Raw genomic sequence first — 22,220 nt, 5'->3', positions numbered from 1 at the left:
ACTTCCAGAAAACTCCAATTTCTACCTAGCACTCCTAAAGTATTGAGAAACTAAAACTGCAACCACATGGGATTGTATCCATCTCTCCCTGCAGTGATGGAATCCTGCACTGCCCAACTGAATTGGGTGTCACATCCCACATCAAGGCAGCAGCAACTGCATTCAAGTTCACAAAATTTTATAATTGTGTGAAACAACCCACAATACTGCTCATATTTATGAGCAATCTCCTCTTTTTACCAAACTCTAGCTGGGGCAATAAAAATCTAAACAAAAATCCTGAAAAGTCCTACCAGAAAATAGTGTTTGTTGCTTGGCTTCCTCAATATCAGCTACCCAAACAGTGCTCCAGTTATTCTGAACATTTTCTACAACCCAGTGTATTGAAAAGCACAAACATTACAGGCAAAGCACCCTGCTTACAAATGATGCTTAATTTGCAGTAAATAACCAAGTTAATTAGGAGTAATGATCCCCTAGACAGTCTCCACATCTAATTATTCTTTAAAAAAAATCTGGCTGCTTGATGCACTGCAGAAAAAAGATCTAGAGAGGATTTTTTCATTCCAGTTTTCAATTTATCTCACTACATTATTAATTAATAATAATTAATATTCAGGCACTCACATTTTTATTTACAATTCAAGGCATGAATTCTTTATGAATGATGATATGAACTTTTAAATTTAATTAAGTAATTTAGAGGTAATTAATGTGTAAATTCAGAATATAAACTTCCTACTTGTTTATCTTAAAAGTGCAGCACTTGTTATTAAAAAAAAAGACCTTTTTGAGATGCAAAATTACTGGGATATAAGAGATTATCTGCAGACTGACAGCTACAAAGTACATCATCAATTGGTCTTTCTGGCAGTTTCCTTATTCTCTTCTAGAAGGATCAACATTAAAAGTCAGATTGCATTACAGTCAAGCAAAGGCAAACAAGAATTGTTGAGCAGGAAAGCTCCCAGCACAAACAGCTTTTAAACAACGAAATATTCCTGGCTTTGAACTACTCCTCCTTGTTCTCAGACTTTGGAAGGTACTGGCCCTTTGGGAGATGAACAATTGAGCCACAGGGCTCCCTTTTAGAACAGAGACTCACAGAAATGACAGTGACATTTGCTCTACTAAATCAGCTCTTCCTTGGCAGGACTGTGAGCTAAGAATTTCCAGTTATCTGCACTTATTCCAGTAAAATAATTACCAGGAACAGCCCAAGTGCTGTTCTAGAGAGAGCACAACTCAGCTGGGAGCCATCTGTGTTGCCTAATCCTACAAACTGACTCTAACAGCCAGGAACTACGCCTCAAACAGGACTTTCTCAACTTGCCACAAAGCACATATTTACCCTGTGAGAGAACATCCACGGAGGGCTGGTCTGCATTGATGGATTTCAGAACTTTCTGGTAGATGTGGAAAATCTCTGGGAAGTTTCTGTGATATTCCAGCAGCTTCTTGGACACCTCCTGCTCAGAGAGATCTTCTGGTTCCACCAACCTCTGCTGTACCAGGGGGTCACTTGGCCAGTGAAAGGTTGTGTGGAAAACCTCTACAGGGAACATGGTTAACAACTAAGAGCAGGATTTAACAGGTCTCTAGTTAAGAATACCCCTCTTAATTCCACTCCTCAAAACATCCAACCTGTTTATTTTTATTGAGTAATGTAAGGATTTTATCTTGTGATGGATGATTGATGATAAAACTTAACAGACAATATGGAGCTGAGTCTATTTGACAGTTTATTTTATTTAATAGAAATGCTTTTATTTAACCTAATGGAAATTATTTTATTAACCCTAAAAGCGTCCCTGCACCTCAAAAACAAAGCAGGACCTAGCAGAGATGCACAGAAAAATTATAAACTCATATGGACAGATCTAACCTTCAAATATTCTGTACTGCCATAGTCCACTGTTTGCAGGCTCAATACTGAGCTTTTTATTTTATTTTTATTTTATTTGCACAGAAAATGATGCGATGTCAACAAATACCATTACCAAACAGCTGAAATTTATAATTATAAATTCCTACTAGTTCTTAATGGGATCCCATTTAAATTTTTACCACATCAACAACGTTTCTGAGACTAAGCAACACTCCAGTCTGCAGTAGAGGTCAGGAGCAAACATACTGCACCTTGTGTGAGGGGATCGAGCCTTTTCCCACCACTCCTCTCAATCAGCACAGTGTCTGGGGCACAGAGCATAACTAGACAACAAAAAAGGAGAAAAGAAAAAAAAATACAAAAGTGTAGCTCTTGTTAATTATTTGCTTTGTTATTGCTATTTATTATTGCAAATTGCAATTGTTAATTTGCTATTGTTCCCTGTAACAGTTCAGATGTATCCAAGCACATTTGCCTCTTTTTTATTTCCCAGCATTCTCCCTGCAAATATTTTACTTCACTTTTAATCAGAATTTTGCTTCACCTAGTAAACAATATAGTGGGATAAAATATCCATGAATCCAGTATCCATGGGCACAAACTGTCCCCATTATCCAAAAAAACATCACCACCAGCAATAAAAAATTGTCTCTGGAGGCTCAGACAGAAGTTCCCACTGAGAACTCAAGACTGATTCTCTTCTACACCACAAACCATTACTTTTCACCCAGGTATTGTGGTGGTGAGACCAGTGAAACTGATTTTTTTATAATCTCATAGAGATGTGTTCAAACTTGATTAGAAAGCATCAAAAGAGGAAGAACCTGTCAGTTCCCTGGGCTGCTTTTGGGTAAGCATCCTTGCAGTTAAACACCGTAATTTAATTACTATTTTCAGTGCATTTGATTACAGGTTTCAAACAAGTTCTTTTTATGACTTTCTTCTCTGTATCATATGGCTTTTTCAGACACTTTTCTCCCTATTAAGGTACTCAAACACTGTAAATCTCATCTCCTCTCAATCTTCTTTTTGATTAACTAGACAGACTGAGCTTTAAGATTCTCATTCAGGTCTTGGTGGCACAGGTATAATTGTGAGCAAAACTCAACTTCAGATGTTATTAGGTATATTAAAAATACATGCAAGTACTAGACATTAAACATTTTTGCCTGCAGTAACTCTACTGCAGTGATTCTGAATTCTTCTTTAACAGTTGAATATCATCTAAATCAAATCCAAAGTGACAATTCATCAAGTTGGATAAATTTTGTTCACTGGCAAGCTTTGCATTTATCATTTCACACTGCTTTCCACACAATTGCAGTAATTTTTTATATTCTAGGTAGGTCCTTTAACTATAATTTGGGACAAGTGGCTTCTCCTGTATGGCAAGGGCAGTTGTCAAGATCTTGTCTAGTAGCCCTTTGCCAGTAAAACATTCCACCCAAAACCAGTTTGAATCCACCCCCACTCTGAAAGGTCAAGCTTAAAATCATCATGTTCCCACTTCATTTGGTAAAATTTACACTCCCTAATTCAACACAAGCATAAACTTGTGTTTAGTATATGAGGAACTAGTTTAGTCTGAGGATAAAAGCTGATTTTTAGAGATGGAAGTCAGGAGCAAATCTACTTGTAGCTGCTCAAAAACACTTGGTGTAGGGTCTGGAATTTACAGAACTCTGACGTGGAAGAGGAAACAGGTGTGAAAAGAAGGGCTTAAAGTCTCCCAGGTTACCTCAGGCTTTCAACCCTACTCAAATATTCTGCTGTCTGATGACTGTCTCCAGCACTGGTATTGAATTTACTGAGGATTTTTTGAGACAAACCCTTCTAGTCTTTCCTCCTGGATGCAAATCACATACAAACCTTGTACTGCTTACCAACATGCCTAGGAAAAATGCCAGATGATTGCAGCATCCATGCCTGCTCCTGATTTTCAGGGAAGCCTTCCAAAATCCATCCCTATTGAACAAAAACATGAAACAGTTATTGATCCTGAAAGAGAAAAAAAAAACAAAATTCATACTAAATCTCAGTGCTATTTACACAAAAATTACCTCATTCTGAACCCTCCACAGCACAGTATTTCTCATGGATGCTTGTGAGAGAAGAAAGCAAACATGGAGCACTGATATTTTTGTGAAATGCATGCACTGATTCCACTGCCACACAGCAATGGGAACTTATGGATTGTAGCAATGATTTTTTTTCTTCATGTTTCAATCTTAAAAATAAAAACAAACCAACTTCTATCTCAAATAAAAACAACCCAAAACAATTTCTACAGTTTTGAAATATTCAAAAGGATACCAACCCACACTGTGTATATATATATATATATAAAAAGGAGCTAAACAAATCTAAAGACAGAGTTAATGCCAGGAACACTGAGGAAAATATGCATGCTTTCATTATTTTCTTAAATTATACAGGAAAACTCACAGTAATGGAACCAGCGTTCCCAGAGCTAATGAAGCAACAGAGCAAAAGAAAGAAAAAAGAAAAAAGAGCCTTTTGCTCCCTTAAGTCCTTGTTATAGCCAGCTAAGTGTTGGATTGAGCATCTTTAAAAAAACATTTACAGATCTGTGAAATTCCATCGGAGAGCTGCAGCCTCACTCAGTTTTTGTCTGATGCAGTATTTGAAATCTAATCCACTTCCCAGGCTCAAGCCTGAATCTTCTGAACTCTCCCTAATTTATCTGTTTGTTGCCTGAGCACACAACTTCTTGCTGTTATATCCCATCCCTCAAAATAACTTTGTGATACCACAGTAAATCTGGGAGCCATCTTTGTGCTGAAATAAAGGAGATATTTTAATATTGCATTAGCTGGCAATCATTATCATCTCCCATATAAATCTGGTGCTCTGTCAGTGTGGGGTCCAAAGGTTCTCCAAGTATTTCAGGGAAATCTATCTCCAGGACTTCTGTGGGATGGAACAGGCCATTCCAATTACACAAGAAAATAGAGCAGACTATTTAAAATTCCTTAATTAGCCTGGTTTCAGGAACATGTCATCCTGCTGACAGACGTAGAAAATACAAGACTCAAGTAACTGCAAGCCATTTTTGCCACTCCCAGTGTTTGCTCTGCCAAATTAGAATGAACCACTGGCTAAGGTCACACAGGTGCTGAGAAATCAATTTATCCCTTGGGACTTGCAGAAGGCAAAGCTGCACAATGTTTGTAGTGCTATGCCAGGAACTTCAGCACTAGTTTGGAATATATTGTGTACAAGATATATATATATATATATAGACCCAGATCTTCTAGGGAGAAATGGCATCTGAGGTCTGAGGCAAATAAATCAATGCCAATTTACACAGACCAAAAATCTGGTTTATTTTCTCCACTCTGAGTGCAATGTTTTTGGAAACTATAACAAAAAAAAAGAAAAAACCCCACAAAAACCACCCCACCAAAGCTGAAGTCACTACTGCTTATGGCTCAAATCACATAATGTGCAACAGGCAGTAAACACAATACTCTAACAATCCATAATCCATACTTCTAACAATCCACAGCAAACTTCAATAGGTTTACATACAAATTTCAAAGGTCCTTAAAACAGGCAATAAGCAATTTTATATCAAAAATTTTTTACTATTTAGGGAAAAAAGCTCAATAAATAGCTTCCTACAGAAAATATATTTTAAGGCATTAAACAAATGCAAAAATCAACACACAGTACAAAAACTGAGCATTTTGGAGCTGATTTCCAAGGTCTCTGAGTTGCAGGGTATCAGTCAGTCCCTAATTAGAATATATTATCCATCTACTTGACACTTCAGTGAAATGTCTATTCCAGCACAGAGCTGCAGCTTTGTTCAGAACAGGTTTATTGATATTCTGCTGCATTCCCTCTCCATACCCCCAGTGGCTCGGTTCTGTTTTATCACACATCAAAAAGGCCGTATGCTCAGGGCACCCCATGCACAGCTCGGAGCTGGAGGTCTGAACAGCTGCAAGTAGTGTGGTATCACAGGAGGGACAAGCTCCAAGCAGATGTCACAGATAAAATAAAATAAAAAAGAAAAAAAAAAGGGAAAAGAAAAAAAAAAAAAAAAAAAGAGTGAAAAGGGAGTGTGGCTTGGGAATGAAGGAAGAGGAAGCAAGACACAGCAGAGCAAGACCTGACTTAAAATATGCCTATCATGCTTTATGCAAACACTGGTCTTTTTTTGCCCTCCTGACTATCATGAAAGTGTAATTAGTAACTTCACATGGTAAATTTGTTCTTTAAGAAGCCATCTATTTTTGGTTCTTGATGGCAGTAACCTTCTATCCAGGCATGGATTGCACCTTATCACATCAATGGTGGAATGAAGGGTAAAAGTGAGAAATTCCATGGTGCCTGTACTCTGTGGTCACTGCTCCCTCTCTTCCAGCTGGGAACCCCCCTCCTTTCCTACATGAACCCTGTAAACAGAGATTTTGCAGCTGCTTTAATGCCAGGTGAGCTGCTCCTTGGAGACCCAGGCCATGCTGAAAAATCAGCAGCAAGGAAGCACTTTCAAAGCCATCACTTTCTTCTCCAGACTTCAGGAATCTGGAGAAAAGGAAATGCTCAAGGTCATTCCCAAATGTAAATCTCCCTGCTTTGCTGGCAGTTCTCTCAGCTATGATACCAAGCCTACAGACTTTCACACTTTCCACCACAATAATAATAATGACTTGGGTATTCAAGTTCCCTCCTGTTATTTGACCTGTACATTCTCCATATTTTTTTTAATTACCAATTCCAAAATTGACACTGCCTTTGAATAAAGAAAAAGAAACAGCAGAAAGAAATAATGCTGAATTATGTGGCATATAAGAAAAAAAAAAAAAACTCAGCTAGAAGCATAAAGGTCATGAATATAGCTGTTTTTAGGAAAACAAGTAATCACAACAGTTTTTCTACATTATTATTCAGTGGTTTTGAATAAGTATTACATAGTTTTCACTCCCAAATAAAGAAAGGGGTCAGAAAATAACACATATACACAAAAATATTATCAGTAATAGCTTTGCTAGCATGGATCTAAAATTCTGGAGATTTTCATAGCATGGCAGACTAAGGAGTGCAGCAGAAATACTGACAACCCAGCTCTTGCAGTCCATCAACATGAGCAGTATGGATGATGGAAAAAGCTCAAACCTTGCCAAATTTCCCAATAGAAAGGATCCTCTTATGCCCCACATTAGTTCTGTCAGCTGAGTAAGGTGGAAAGATGTTTTTAAAAGTTCCATTCCTCTCAGAAGATGTGGTGAATGGGCAGATTCTCTCCCTGGATAAATCTTTGTACCAACACTTTCTCTGCATGGAGTTTCACAGAGGAAAACATGATTATCTTTAGCTACCAAGGTAAAACCAAACAGAACCAATCAAGGTAAAATCAAACAGAGTCATTGCTCTCTTTGCCTTCCCTTTCAAGTGCAGCCACAAAAAAAATATTAATCTCAAGTAATTCTGCCACTCATTGTGTGAATCCCTGGCCTAAGTTTAGTTTCTAAAGATGCAAAGCCTTCAGGAAGGTGCCTCAGCTCTCTCTCTCAAAGGCATTCTGAGCAATCTCTCTCCACTGGCTTTCTCCAGCTCCATGAATTCCCTCCACAACCCAATCAGTCAGAGGGGCTGCAGCCAAGCTGTGCTAACCCTGCAAGATGAAAATTCTCTATATAAGCCTCACAAGAGCCAGGCTGGAACATAATGTTTGCAATAAGTTTCCTGTGTGTGCTGCAAGACCTCCCCACCTGATCCCTCGCTGTCCTGACTAGGTTTGTGTTAGAAAACACATAACACAGGGCCTCAGCAGAGCAGTTGATCAATAAAAATGTTCTCCTTAGAGAACACCAGTGACATCTATAAACCTGTGAGTGTCAAAACAACGGTACAAAAAATCCTGTATTCCTACTGTCAGTGGGATGAAAGCTGTACAATTAATGCCAAGCCAATGACACCACAAGGAGAAATAAAACAAACAGCTGGTGGTACTGTGGTCCAACATGCTGTTCCTAATCTATGAACACTTTCAGTGAAAACATGCTGACTCATGTTTTGAAAGAAATGGCATAAATCTGGTCAGTGATGAAAAAACCCCACTGCATTAATTGTGAGTTACACACAGAAAATATTACACTTAAAATGCATAGATTCCCTTTCAAAGGAGAAAATAATTTGTGGTCACTTTGTGTGTGTCTATCTATTAATGTAAAGATTTTTAATAACCACCACACTATTGAAAAACAAATCATGTGCTTTTTCCTAAAACCTGCTGAAACCTCAGGCAGGGTGGTAACATCCACTCCATTCTTGCTGAATGTCAGGGAAGCTTCATAAAGGGGATTTTTTCCCCCCTGGTTCTGTAAGACACCCAGCACTGAATCAGTACTGCTGGTGATAACAACAGGAACATAAAATGCAGGCAGGACTCTGTGCAGCTGCTGGCATTTTAACCACACTGTCACCTTACTCATACATGACCTAATAATTAAAATAACTCACTGAGAGATCCTTCCCTCATTATTGACAGGAGAACTAAAGCCATGCCAACAATTATAGAGCACAGGGGAAAAAAAGATGGAAAATACAGTGGATACAGCCTGTGGAGAGCAATGTATTTTTACTGACAGTAAAACTCACTTAAACACTGGGAAAAGTAGCTGTTGAAAACATATGTTCTTTTAATCGGGGAAAGAGACTTATGTGAAAAAAAGAGCATTTTTGAGAGGTTTTAGAGCTCTTGTTATAAAAGAACTAAAAATACCACAAAAATTAACAAGACAGTATACCACATGTGGTTTTAAACAGGTTCTCCTGCCTACTGAAGGGCCTAGGTTCTGTGGGGATTTATTACAGATAAAAAAATACATTAAGTGCTACCAGATACATAACCTGGAGTAATGAGTTTAAATGAAGTAAAATAGCTTAGCTAAAAAGACCTTTAAGGAAAACCAGACAAACCCATATAATTCAAGCACAGTGAAAAGCAATACAAAAGTTTAATTCTACTTTGCAAATTCAACATTAATGGGTCAATTATAGAGTAAAGTCTGCAGTATTTTATGAAGAAAAGTTGATACCATTTAGGATTTCTGTAAATCCCTTTTCTTTTTCTTTCTAAGGATCAAAAAAAAAAAATAAAAATCATTGTTTCAGTCTCCCAGATGATGAAACATGGAGCAAGAAACATGGGATCCCACACATTTGAACACAACTAAACCTATTCAGTTGCCTGTTTGTGTAAGCTAAGAGTGAACATATTAATTATTACCCAGAAAACAACATCTTCAAGTGCAGTGTTTCCTAACACAGGAAGAAAAAAAAAAACACAATGAGAAAAAAATAAAATTGAAATTAGTAACACTAAGACTCTTTTCTTCCCCTTGCCTCAAGAAGAGCCAAAACCTTAACAATATTGATTTCTATCTATTTTCTGTTTATCTGTTTTGTCCACTCCATCTCTGCCAGTTGCCCCAGGCAATCAACAAAGCTCTGCTTGTTCAGCCTTTGATCATCTCTGTGCTGGAAGATTAGCATATGCATACTCTCATCCTCCCCTTTATCCTGTTAATAAAGCTCCAAACTCCCTGTGCTGATGTTCAAGAAAGCAAGCGGCTCGGGAGCCCCAATGATTTGCCCCCATTCCCTGCTCTGCTCAGGACTTGGAATGCTAAGCACCAGGCACGAGTTGTGTAAGTGCTTATCCATCCACCCTCTGAGGAGCAATTCTTACTTGTTTGATGCAGTCCACGTTTGACAGACGTTCCTGGATCAGATTGGCCCAAAGCGCGTTGGGAATTTTCTAAAGAAAGAACAAAAAAAAAGGGCTGAATATTCACAATTGAGTTCAAAAGGAATTTTACCATGCAGGCACGTTGTGGTTAAAGGTGAAGTGAGATGTCTTCTTGGAAATAAAGAAATAAATAATTCTGTGCGAGTCCTGGGTCATTAACATGAGTTAATGACAAAGAGTTAATAAGGGCACAAAAATCAGTGTTAAAGGGAAGCTGAGCACGGAGCATGAGCATGAATATGAATAAAATGGGGGTTTTGCACACCGACATGGAAGCAGCGCCAAGTTCTGCACACTGACACACAATATTGGTCATCAGACCTGCAAAGGGACCTAGAAGAACATCACATCCACAAAGCAACCTTTTAACCACAAGGATCTGACCCTTGAGTGCTCCATGTGACAGAGGGCTCAGCATCAGGGACCTGCCAGCTCTCAGTGACACAGGCAGAACCTCAGACACTGAAAAAACAACACAAAGTGCCTGATTTTCAGCAGGTTTGTTTCACAGCTTCAAGTAACCCTCACCATCCAAAAGGTTTATTAAAAATATATTTTATAGTTGAACTTAGTTTATTTTTAAACTCAGGACTGTGAAATGGGATGGAAACTGCATCTGCCAATATTTTCGAAGTGCTGTTTAGTTCTGTGACTGCTACTTTGTCCATCTCTAGAAATATTTTGTAAGAAGGCATTTGCTATGTGACAGAAGAAAAAAGTTCCTATACAGATTAACACCCCTCAACATTTCTTCCATTGCATTTGATTTCCTGACAAGAAATCAGCAATGCTCTTCTTTCCTTCTAGTAAGAATTTGCTTCACTATTTTGTTAATTTAGGCTTTCATTCTGTGCTGAATTTGGTTAAACTCTGTGTTATGCAGTTTAACTCCAAGTCCATGCAGCTCATAACAGCCATTAATCATTTCACTAAATGCCTTGTCTTATTAATTCTGACATTATTAGTAAAATGAATACTCAGGAAAAAAACCCAAACAACCTGCAATCAGATTCTCTACGTCTCAATTAAAATAAATTATCCTTCACTGAACAATGTGAGCTTGAGTCTCTGTTTCCTTTAGTTCTATATATTGTGGATTCTCATATCTTTTTCCTAACCAGTCTGAAGGGTATAAACCTTAAAAGGAGTATTTCCATAGGCTTGGAGAAGTAGATAGGGCAGGAATCGGATGCTTCTCTGTATTCAAGATAACCTTTCAACATATTTTTCCAATCTAATTCCCACTAATTTTTAATAATTAAACAATTGTCTTTTAGTAAGATGATTACATTTCTGATCAACTAATCCTGAAACTCATGGCACCTTGAAAAAACATTCTTTGGAGCAACTCCTTTGAATGTCAATTCATACAATGAAAAAATATGGCTGATGATGTGGGAAGATTTCATAAAATCTTCTTCATTAGATGATGAAACGATTTCACCAGGAGTGGTGGAAATGGTCCCACAGAAGGCACTTTGAAGGAGGGTGGAGAAAGTGCTCCAGAACACACAGAGGAGCCCAGGTGGCCCAGCCAGGCAGCTTTTGCTTATCTCTTTTGTCCCCAGCTCTCAGTGCCTCTCCTCACATCAGCCGTGCATGAGCCAACACTCAAGCAGGTAGCAGAGAAGGAGGGGATGGAATTGCTGTGTTTGTTGAGAGTCAGCAGGTCCCGAGGGTGCTTTGTCAGAGCCTCCTGCAGCCCCTGTCACCTTCCAAAGGGGCACCACGCTGCTCCCAGGGACAGCCAGGGCCTGGCTGCTCCTTTCATGTGTCATGTCAAAACAGGCTGCAGACTGCTGGGGGGCTGCTTTGCTAAGCCTTGCCAAACCAATTTAAACCAAATTTATCCTCACTTCTCTCCGTGCAGTGGTGTTCTTACTCCTGTCTTTGGAGTGGGGTTTGTTGCACAAAAACAATCAAGGACACACATTCAGGTATTTCAGTGTTTTAGCTCCTTCTGCTCTCTGTGGCTCAATTCCAGTCTCATTTCCTAGGCAGTTTTCCTCCCACTGAGCAGTGGCCTACAAAATCATTTTCAATAGGCTGCTTGCATAATGAATGCCTAATTATTCCACTAGAAATCAAGATATCTGGTACATATCAGGTAGCCCATTTATAATTTATCTCTCATAAACACATAAACATACAGTGAGCCTGGTAGATGGGATTGCACTTCCCAGAAACATTTCTTCCCAGTGACACACATTTGATAGAAGCCAAACCACACCTTACCCACAGAGCTGTCCCAACACTCAGTGCAGGTAAAGGAAACACTGCTGTGGGATTTTGGTCATCTTCACACCGCTTTTTAATCCACGCTGGTTTAATCACTATTTCCATATTTGCTGAAAAATTGTACCCATTCATGATTAATTTTAAATATTCCATGTTATTTCAGGAACATCATATTTCAATTTCCATGCCTAGTCTACTCAGAGTTATATTTCAATTCCCCTTTCATAAAATTCCCACACATTTTTTGTGGGAGACCTTTTCAGTAGACATTTTTTCTTGGGAGTTTTGGATATATTTGCTCTGAAAACAGCAGCAGCTATAAACTTCTGGCTTCTCCAAATTGGCACCTTGGAGAGAACAGCAATCAAGTTTGAAGAAATTTACTTTAGGATCCTGAGTATCATGAATGTTTAGATTTAGTTTGTTCAGATAATACACATGAAAGGCTGGTCTTTTTTGGATGTACAAAACTGGAACAGTTTATTTTTGTTCCTTCCAAGTGGCTTACCCTGGAATAGATTGGAATGCTGACCATGCATAGTTAAGGATGCCTTGGATTTTTTTTTTTTCTTCTATTTTATTTCTTTTTAAAAAGCACAGGGACTTGACACAACTCTGGAGCAGTTTTAAGTTATTAAGTATTATGCAAACACCTTAGCTGCAATTTAGTGCAGCATTAAGAGGACACCCATCCCACAAACCCACAATTACCACAGTTATTTCAACTTCTTATTTCATCCAGTTAACAGGAAAAGTGAAACATGCAATAGCTCATCATTAGACTTCACTATAGGAAAACCTGAAGAGGCTTCCTATTAACATTATAATAACTAAAGATGAGGGAATAATTTGCAATGATTTATCCAAAAAATGTAGCCTCTTTTTCTGTTCATGGAATATTTATTGGTAGCTTGTGGTTCTTCAATTTACTGAATATTCAAAAATATTTGACTTCTTTTTGGAGTATTTTTACATGCAGAATGATCACATGCTGCTTTGAACACTCAATATTCAAAATTCACTACCTGAGCTGTGCTCATTAGTAAGTGGCCAGGTATGTGAATGCTTGTCCAACTTGAAAAATGGAGCTTCAGAGAGTAATCATGGATTTTAAATATGCCCTCCATGGCTTCCTGTGCCAGGAAAACCCAAATGCTTTAATGGGTGAAGACAAAAGAAATGAAATCTTGGCTAAAGATAAGTAGGTAAAATATGTGAACAAAGATTTGCAGAGCTTTTTGCAGCATTTGTCCAGGTCCAGTGACATTGGCCAAGTGACCTCAAACTGCCCAACCTCTGGCTCTGGGGTTAATGCAGCCACAGTAGCCTTAGATGTGAGAAAGACATTAAATTATATTTATGATCTTCACACCAGACTCTCCAAAAACCATAGCTTTAGTTCCTGCTTTTCTTCTTCTCCACTTATTAAACTGCTTTGGCCAGGACTACAACTTTTTAATGCCCTGGTTATATCCAAACTCATGTAAACATGATGTAAATGAACAACCCTATCTAGAGGAACCTAGGAGTTCCCTCCTAATTCTAGGAGTTACATTCAAAGAAACAAACTCACATTAAAAGAACAAAATTTTTTTATTATCCTCCAAAAAATCTAAAATCAAACCCAAAGGCAAACTGCACACTACTGAACCACCAGCAGCCTCTGCTCTGTGGGCCCTCCTCACTACCTGATTAGCCTTGACATTTTTGACTTTCATCTTCCACACCATCCATCTTTTTAAATCAAATAAGCCCAAAAGGACACCCTTGAAAGTGCATCTGTATAGTCTGAAATATGTTAATAATTACAGTAATTAAACCAAAGGGAATTTTTGTTTTAAAATCTCCCCCTCCAAGTATAAATTTATGAACCTATCAAAACAATCTTTAATAATTAGAACTAAGATTTCAAAGTACATATTCTCAGTAAGAATAATTCTATATCACCCCATCCAAATGCAAACATTTTTGACAGTGAGTTCAGGGAGTTCAGTGAACTCTTTCCTCTCAGATCTTGAAGTGTTACATGAGGCATCTCCAAACTTCATTCACTAATCCAGTATTTTATTCAATTTTGATAAACACGACCCTATTTTAGCCTAATTTTCTAAGGAAGAAACCTCCTTATCACACCATCTGCCATCTCAGTAAATTACAAATCTGTTGGCCACTTGCAATTCTAAATTGGATATAGCAGGGTTGTAGGATTCCCACAGATAGGAAATCGCTTCAATTTTTATGAAAATGGGTGATAAAGAGACAAAACGGAAACTCAGACTAGTGGACTTGTTAGAAAAAGTCACAAAAAACCCAGACTTCTTCCATTCTATTTCTCATGGAATACCTTGACACTGGAGAAAGGAATCAGCCAAAAAGTCAGGAATCAGACGCTTCTCTGTATCCAAGATAACCTTTCAATGTATTTTTCTAATCTGTCACCAACTTTTAATAATAAGACAATTAATTACCTGATCAACTAATGCTATCCTAGGAGTCATGACACCTGGAAAAATGTTCCTTGGACCAACTCCTTTGAACATCAGTTAGGACACCCACAATGAATGGATTTAAAAATCTGACTGGAGTAACTCAGGTATGCAGAATTGGGGAAAATTCAGCAATCTGAGTCAGCTGCTCCTGCCTCAGCTTGAGAGCTTCCAGGGCTGTCAGGAACTGACTGGATTGTCATCCTCCTTTTGAGTTAATGCACCAAGTAAGTTATTTGTGTCATGCTACAGAGAAATCAAGCATGCACAACTAAGTAGCACTGTCAGATCAAAAAAAGTTCTTTGTGTACATATTTTCCAGAGCATTTTGTACCAAAGGAGACCTCAGAGATTAATGCTTATTTTATTGAGATTATCAAACATGCCCAGATAGAAGACACTGTGTTTAATAATAGAATCAAACATTCTTTAAACTGGATTGTGCAACCCTGGATTTACCCAGTTCTGCTGCTTGTTTCAAGGTTAATATTTTCAAGACCTCCATCACTTTGCATTGTCTCCCTCTCCTGCCCCTCTTCTGTGTCCTGACACACCAATGTACAACACAGAGAGAAAAGAGTCTTTACTCTCATCTGCTCAACTCAGCAGTAGAAATCATGGGAATGCCACATAATTCCCATTCTGTGACACAAGAACAACTGTTACTATATTCTCTTACACACCTGGTTTCTTTCTTTATATGCCTTTGCTTCCTCTGTCTGCATTAGTACTTCCTTGAATAACAAAGTCTCATGAGAGACACGTATGGCATTGAAATGTTTACAAAGCCACATTGCCTGAGGGGAGAAAAAAAAAGATAAAATACAGGTTGAAATATTTGGAAAGAAAATCAAGCCATTTTTTTCAGAAGGCTGCAGAAAGACAGAGATTTCCTAGCCATACATTAAAGTATACAGACATTTAAGTATATAAGCAACTTTAAGTAGTTTCTTATAAAGACGTTCAAGAGTATCCAGCTTTGAATAATGGCTTTTTCATCTCCTGTACCTTAATGCAGAATTTAAAGAAGGAAACATTCTTCCTGCCATGCCCTCACCAGCATCACCTGCCGTTTCTGAGGTTCAAATGTAACTTTGACCTTTGCATTTAAGCGGTGGCAGTGGGCATGAGACAACAGAACATGCAAATCACAGCAAGGCAACACCACAAATGTGTTATTACCTTACTTCCCCCAGGCTAATTAGTCCTGCTAATAGGCTGGGAAAATAAGACAGGCAGAATTCTGTTGCATTCCAACAGTTTCACTACCTGAGTTCATCTATCACTTGGATAAATCTCAAAATTCTTTTTCCAGGATAGAACTCTCCAAAATGCTGAGCTCAGTAGAAAGTAAGAAAGTGAGTGGCAAGTGCTACAACCTTGAGGGTAAGGTACTCACAACTGTAGTTTTCCCAGAAGCAGGTGGACCAAGGACACAAATTCTTGGAGCTATGGAACAAGGATATGCAAATGTCAAGATGCAGAACAACAAAAATCCCAACCAGTTTCCCACTCTTGTATAACATAATATCAAAGTAGCCACCATGAAACAATTATTTCAGCTGGAAAGCTGCCTCAGCAGAGACTTCGGGATTGGGCTCCACTGGGAAAAAAAGGGGGAACAGAAAATCAGTGCCAGCTGGGTCCTCCTTTAATCTCCATGGTCAATGAGATTAACACTCTAACTGTGCCACTTGGAGAGATATATGAGATATGTATATCTCAATCCATTTAAACACATGGAGAGTTTAGTGGGTGAACCGTAAGATACAAACATTTCCTTACCTGAATTTGACTTTTATTCCTGAAATATTGATTCAGAACTGACACGTTTTCTGATGAAAAAATATTTCAGTTTTTAGTTTCACCTAGATAGGTTGCATCAGGATTCAGAGAAGATTTAGATACTGCAAAATGAAGGACTCCCTCACTAAACTCTTTAACAGCTGCCTTCAATTTTTCTAGTCACCATTTAAAGTATTTTTTTCTCATTTCTGTTTCTTGTGTTTCTCTGCTGCTTGTCCCTCTCCTCTCTCTGAAGGGGCAAGGTGCAAAAAAATGCATCTCAGTTCTGAGGAATTCTTAATCCAATGCACACATACAAACAACAGGCATTACTGCCCTGAGCTTTGTTGGGAATGAATTAGAGGCAAGACAAACAAGAGAAAATGGAGCCGCTCTTAGGAAAGTATTTGGAACTTTTTCCATAAATACACCTTGGGCTGCAATCCCTTGAACTGTCATTTTATATTAACAGCTTTGATGTTTTTCCCCCTATACCACAGGGAAAAAAAAAAAACCCAAATCAGAGTCTGTGCAGGAGGGACTGGTTAGTATTTACTGGAAGTAACATAGGTCAGAGCAGAGGAGGGATCCACTCACCCAAAAACCTTCCCAGCTCTCGATAACCAAGGGAGATCGTGTCTGATGGTAACAGACAGGCAAGGATGTGAAATGTATTTTCATGAGGTATTCCATGCACTTAACAGTTATTGGGCAGGTGCAATTTTTAAACATACATGAAACCCAAATTACAGATTCATCTTTACAAAGTTATCTGACTTGGAAGGTTTAAGAACAACTCCCCCCTTATTGGTTCTTGCAAGTGAAACAGAACTAGTACACAATGTAGAAAAATACTTTAAAAGGATACATCAGCTGTTTTTATCACTTAATTTATTTCAAATGTAATGTGATTAAATCCTAGGGTTTTTTTAAAATCTAACACCTTGAAACTCCAGCCCGGTACTTAGGAATTATTTATAAACAGCGTCATAAAAGAGTGCTTGGGTGCCAACACTAATCAACTTCTTCAAACCACTTCAAAGAAAATCAAAAAACCTTTCCATCCACAGATCCTTTTGAGGTTTAACTAGGAGCATGATTTAAAATTCACAAGAAAGCCCTTAGGTATTGAAGCTTTAATACACAGCTTTCTTGGACAAACGTTTGATAAAAAACGAAACATACCATTATATACACCATCTCATGCTTTAATATTGCCCAGGGCTACTGTAAATGCTCACTTTGTACTAAATCTGGTTTTCTCTCTGCTTAGTGGCTGGCAGCAGATGGGGCAGTGTAATTCACTGATTTCCTCATTTGCACACTTGTAGGACTGCTCTAAAGCACATATGACACAGGGGCACAACCACGATACCACAGGGTGCAATGTTTAACCCCTCCAATCAACAAATAGTCACTATTTAATACTGCAGCTCTAAACCAGCAGCTAAATGAAGTCAGGAAATTCTGGGAAATGCCTTTTTCTTTGTTAACAAATCATATTTAATTCTGTATTTAGTCTTGATGAGACATTACGGGATTTACTCATTCAACTAAAGCCAGTTTTAACATTCAACAATGATTTTAGCAAAAACAAAATGAATCCTGGAATAACACAGAAGAACAGCTGGACTCACAGAGTTCCATTTAAATCCAAAAGATTCTATGATTAATATTAATACAACAAAATTTGCTTAACTGTAGGAGAAATCCTTTGCTAAAGAGGAGAAGTACAGGGTACATACTGAACATTCTTGCAGAACTTTTTAACATTCTTTCAGAGGTTTGAGTGTAAAGCACGAACTCATAGAAATGCCACTTGGACCCTGAAAGCTTTTTCATTAGCACAAAGCAAGATACTGTGTAGAAAACTTGCATCTTTGAATATGAAAATTACCAGCCCTTGAATGTTTTTAGAAGAAACACATGAAAGAACAATAGCACAAAGCCCTAAGCACAAACACTTTGCCACACATTTTACCTATAAGACTTTTGAAGCAGTTGTAAGCTACAATCACCATTACACTTGTTTATATTTTTAAAAGTACTTTAGATCCTATTATCAAGTAAAAAGGTTTTCTAACTTCACACCTGGGATAGATGCAATGCTTCTTTTCCACACATCTCTGTTTGAAATTTTCTCTAGGGCTAAAACTGTCTAGGCAAGGCAAGATCATGAAAATTCATCACTTTACTGATGGCTCTAATAAGGTTTTTTTTTCTTCTAAATAGTCAGCACCTTCCGCCATGATCAAAAAGTAAAATCAACTCTGCTACACATTTCTGTTACATTATTTTTCATATAATTTATTCTTAAAACAACATTTTGGCTTTAATTTTGAGTTCCTCTCCATCCTTAACAGGATTTTCCAGACCAAAAGCAGACAGCATTTTCCCTTTGATAAATAACTGCTGTAGTTCTATCTTCAGCCTCTAAGTACTGAAGTCATGAGATGGAAACCTGCCTAATTCTGTTAAAATAATACTGTGGGGCTTCAAGACAAATGTTAGCCCAATGTGAAGAAATTTTATCAGCATTCTATCAAACCACAGCAAATTCTTCCACATATTTTCCATGGGTCTACAAAACAGATTGATTATTCACGCTGCCTGCACCAGAAAAGGCTGGGCACAATTTGCAGGATTTTGATTTTTTTTTTTTCTTTAACGTATTTAGCAGCATTTCAATCAACATCCATCTGATCAGCACCACTAAGAGCTAACAGCACCTCCAGTGATAATGATTTCACTGATGCTGCAGCAGAACTTTCATAACGGTTTACTCTGGTTTTAAAGAAACATCAAAGCTCCATGACACCAGCTCTCCCTGACAGCTCACACAGAACAAAAATTACAGTTCAGTTGTGCATATCCAAATATAATCTGCCTAAGGGTGAACAGTTTGTAAATCAAATAATTTGATTGAAGATACATGCTTTTATTGTGCAGAATACAGACTTCCCATTCAATTTACCAGGTTTTGTTACACAGAGGAGCAGACACACTCACTGTTCCTTCAGCTGAGATGCCACTGAGCTGTGGAACTCATTAACAGCAGTAAGTAACAAACTAATCAAAAAGCAGAGAATCTGCCAGCCCAGGTAGAATAGGAACCTAAATTTACACCTGACAAAAGGAGTAATTAGCGAGCTTAAAGACAACAGGAAATATCAGATGGGGCACGGAAGGCATTAATAATTGATACACCAGTACTCTTTGTTATTCCCTTAGAGGGTTTCATTGTTATAACTGTTAAAGTGCATTTCTCATTAGATTACCCACTAAAAAAAGAAATTAAAAGCATCTTGCCTAGAACTATTCCAAAATGTTCACCATTTTTTTTTTGTTTCCTCCCCCCTTCCAAGACTCAGCCTGAAAAGTTTGATCCATCACCTGCCAACGGCAGCACAGGTCCCAGCAGCTGTTTACAAATCAGGAACTGAACTATTTCTGGTGTCTCCATTTTCACTTACCATCATCGTTGTTTTGCTTTAAGTGGTTTATCATGAACTCAATGGGATCATCTGGCTTATGAATTAATAGCTCTTCAAGCATGTTCTGGAAATAAATAGGACAAAATCAGAGGAAAATTTAACACAGCTCTGCAGTCGTGATAGCTTGCATTTTTACAGCAATGTTACAATGAGGATCCTCAACAGCTTATAAATGCTTATTTATTTTCTTTCACAGACAAAACTGAGACTTCAGAACCTATTTTCAATGCTGAAAAATTGAAGATTGTCAGAAAATTGCCAGTAAAAAAAACCAAAAAACCACAATTGATTAGCTTCAGCTTATTTTTATTTATATGGACACCAGAAAGGTTTGGCTCAAGCAGCCTGGGGACAAAAATGGTTGAGGCAGCACTGACATAAAAAACCATACAAGGAATTTGAAAAACAGGGTTAACTTGAATTTGTGTCTCTGCAGGGCAAAATGACCCTTCTCTAGCACATTCCCACAAGCTTCTGACAAGCCAGGAGGAGGGCAGAATGGACAAGAGCTGTGGAAAACACGACCCACAGAAATGGCACATTTCACTCCTACACCAGCCTTGCCTCCTGCATGAAAATGAGTGGGAAGAAGTGGGGAGAAAAAAAAAGAAAATTAAAAAAAAAAAAAGGCATAAAGCTTTGCCTTGAATATCTATTTTTGAGCCAATTTTCATGTTAAACCCTTGAGGTAATATAGGGCCTTGTTCCAGCTCCCACCCATAGCAGTGGGGATCTTGCACTGGTTTCAGGGAAGATTTGGGTTTTACAGTCAGAAAAAAGAACAACCCTGAGAAATCCATACATTTCGTAGCAAGACATTTCAGCACAGCCACGAGTTCTGTAATTAAAACTAGACATCAAACAGAACTAATGATCTAATTTAGACGAGCTGCAGAAATACTCGTGCTGGAAGAGACATTTCTAAAAAGCAGTCATAACACTTTTATATGTGCAAGTAGATTCCATAAAGTCCGTCTAGTCCATAAAATTTTATATCCTCACACACTGATTGTCTTTTATTAGAGTGGCCTCTTTTCCTTTTCTACTTCATTCACTTCATTAGAATAATTAAAACACTCAATTTTGTTTATAAACTGGTGATCGTGTAAGTTCTGATCCATAAAGGTCTGGGTAGCACAGAGCATGAAGGATGAAATTTGTATTTTTATTGTAAGTTCATTTAAAAATTATTACTTTTCAGCAATATTTATTAAAACTAAGCAATCTGGATGTTGCACTTCACTTGCTAGCACCTTAATAAATAACAAACATAAGAAAATCTGGGTCTATGATAATTCACAAACGTTCAGGCTGACAGTGACTGACACTGGCACTGTTTCTTGCCCAGTTTTATCCAATTCTGCTAAACTCAGTTTAATTTCACATCATTTGTTCTGCTAATCTCTGGGGAGATTCATATTTTGGGTCTCACATAGTTTTTACATTTTGTCTTTTGTAAATGTTTTAGCACAACGATTTCAAGCTGTGTTTGTGTCATTATTTTTCTCCAACAAACTGAAGCACGAAAACAACAACCTTGAATAAATCCCAAAAATATTTTATGTAATATGAGTCCCTGCAGCTGCATTCAACAACTTGTGACTTGCAAAACCCAGCATTTTACTAAAAAAAAAATCAAAAATATTATACCACACCAATCATAATAAACAGAAAAAAAAATAGGAAAATAAATAAACATGTGTGTGCAATTCAGTGAGCTCTGAGCAAGTGAAAATGACTTTTTAATAGAGTTAAGAGCAGCACACGGGGGAAAGCTCTCCAGCAAGTCCTCTTATCAGAACAGCACCAGGATATTTAGTCCTTCACACAAATCTCCCCGAGAACGACACAATGGCTTTTCCCAAACTTACAGAACAAAACCCACCCTTCTCTAAAGCAGTGAAACCAAGTACCGAAATCACAAACACGCCACAAGTGCACTCTTAACCCTTTATTTTTAACGCGTCCCGTATCAGCCACAAGAGGAACGAAGAGAGAAGGGATTTAACAGAGGGGCGATCAGGATCGGGTGACAGCCCCAGCTCAAGCACGGCAAAACCTTCACCAAGATCTTCTCGCACTCAGTTTGCCACTCTCCTACCTCGTTTTATTTCCTCCTCCCCCTTTGCCCCTGCTCGTTCTACCTCGCATTTCACCCACACCTTCTGCCGAAGGGTTACCACTTTATTCCGGAGATCGGATAAAATGTATGAGGACCAACAACTGTCAATTAAAATAATTAATAGAGAGAGCCCACGGCCGCTTCCCGCGGTCGGACACGCGCCCATGAGGCTCCAGAGGAGCCCGCAGCGATGCCCCTCCCCGCCTCCCCCGTCCCGGGCCGGCCACCCCGAGCAGCGGAGCGGCTGGCGGGCGGTCCCCGTTCACCTGCAGGAGCTGGAAGAGCCCCCGCTCCTCCGCGTAGGCGCCCGCGGGCGGCGGCCAGGGCCGGGCTGGGTCCTGCATGGGCGCCTCCGCCATGGCTGCCCCTAGCAACGTGAGGCGTTGCTAAGGAGACGTCATCGCTGCGCGCCGGGATCGGCCTC

At 38.6% G+C, this 22,220-nt stretch overlaps 1 protein-coding gene across 5 annotated transcripts in view; it reads right to left on the bottom strand.

Moving 5' to 3' along the window:
- Nucleotides 1–22,168, bottom strand: part of AK8 (adenylate kinase 8) — a 65,813-nt gene extending 43,645 nt beyond the window's left edge. The window contains exons 1-8 of one of the 5 annotated variants that reach the window (XM_058853686.1): nt 22,063–22,168; nt 19,654–19,738; nt 15,795–15,844; nt 15,079–15,192; nt 9,612–9,680; nt 3,772–3,853; nt 2,140–2,211; nt 1,352–1,552 (exon numbers count right to left, since the gene is read on the bottom strand). In XM_058853686.1, the coding sequence (XP_058709669.1) occupies nt 1,352–1,552; nt 2,140–2,211; nt 3,772–3,853; nt 9,612–9,680; nt 15,079–15,192; nt 15,795–15,844; nt 19,654–19,738; nt 22,063–22,155 (766 nt within the window). In that variant the 5' untranslated portion in view covers nt 22,156–22,168. Of the gene's footprint in view, nt 1–1,351; nt 1,553–2,139; nt 2,212–3,771; nt 3,854–9,611; nt 9,681–15,078; nt 15,193–15,794; nt 15,845–19,653; nt 19,739–22,062 lie in introns of those variants that run through there. The other 4 variants (XM_058853687.1, XM_058853689.1, XM_058853690.1 and 1 more) reach the window with 4 other exon arrangements.
- Between the last annotated feature and the right edge of the window lie 52 nt (nt 22,169–22,220).

The sequence above is a fragment of the Poecile atricapillus genome, chromosome 20 (assembly GCF_030490865.1).
Source record: "Poecile atricapillus isolate bPoeAtr1 chromosome 20, bPoeAtr1.hap1, whole genome shotgun sequence".
Lineage (NCBI taxonomy): Eukaryota > Metazoa > Chordata > Aves > Passeriformes > Paridae > Poecile > Poecile atricapillus.
This window is presented reverse-complemented; position numbering and strand designations above follow the sequence as displayed.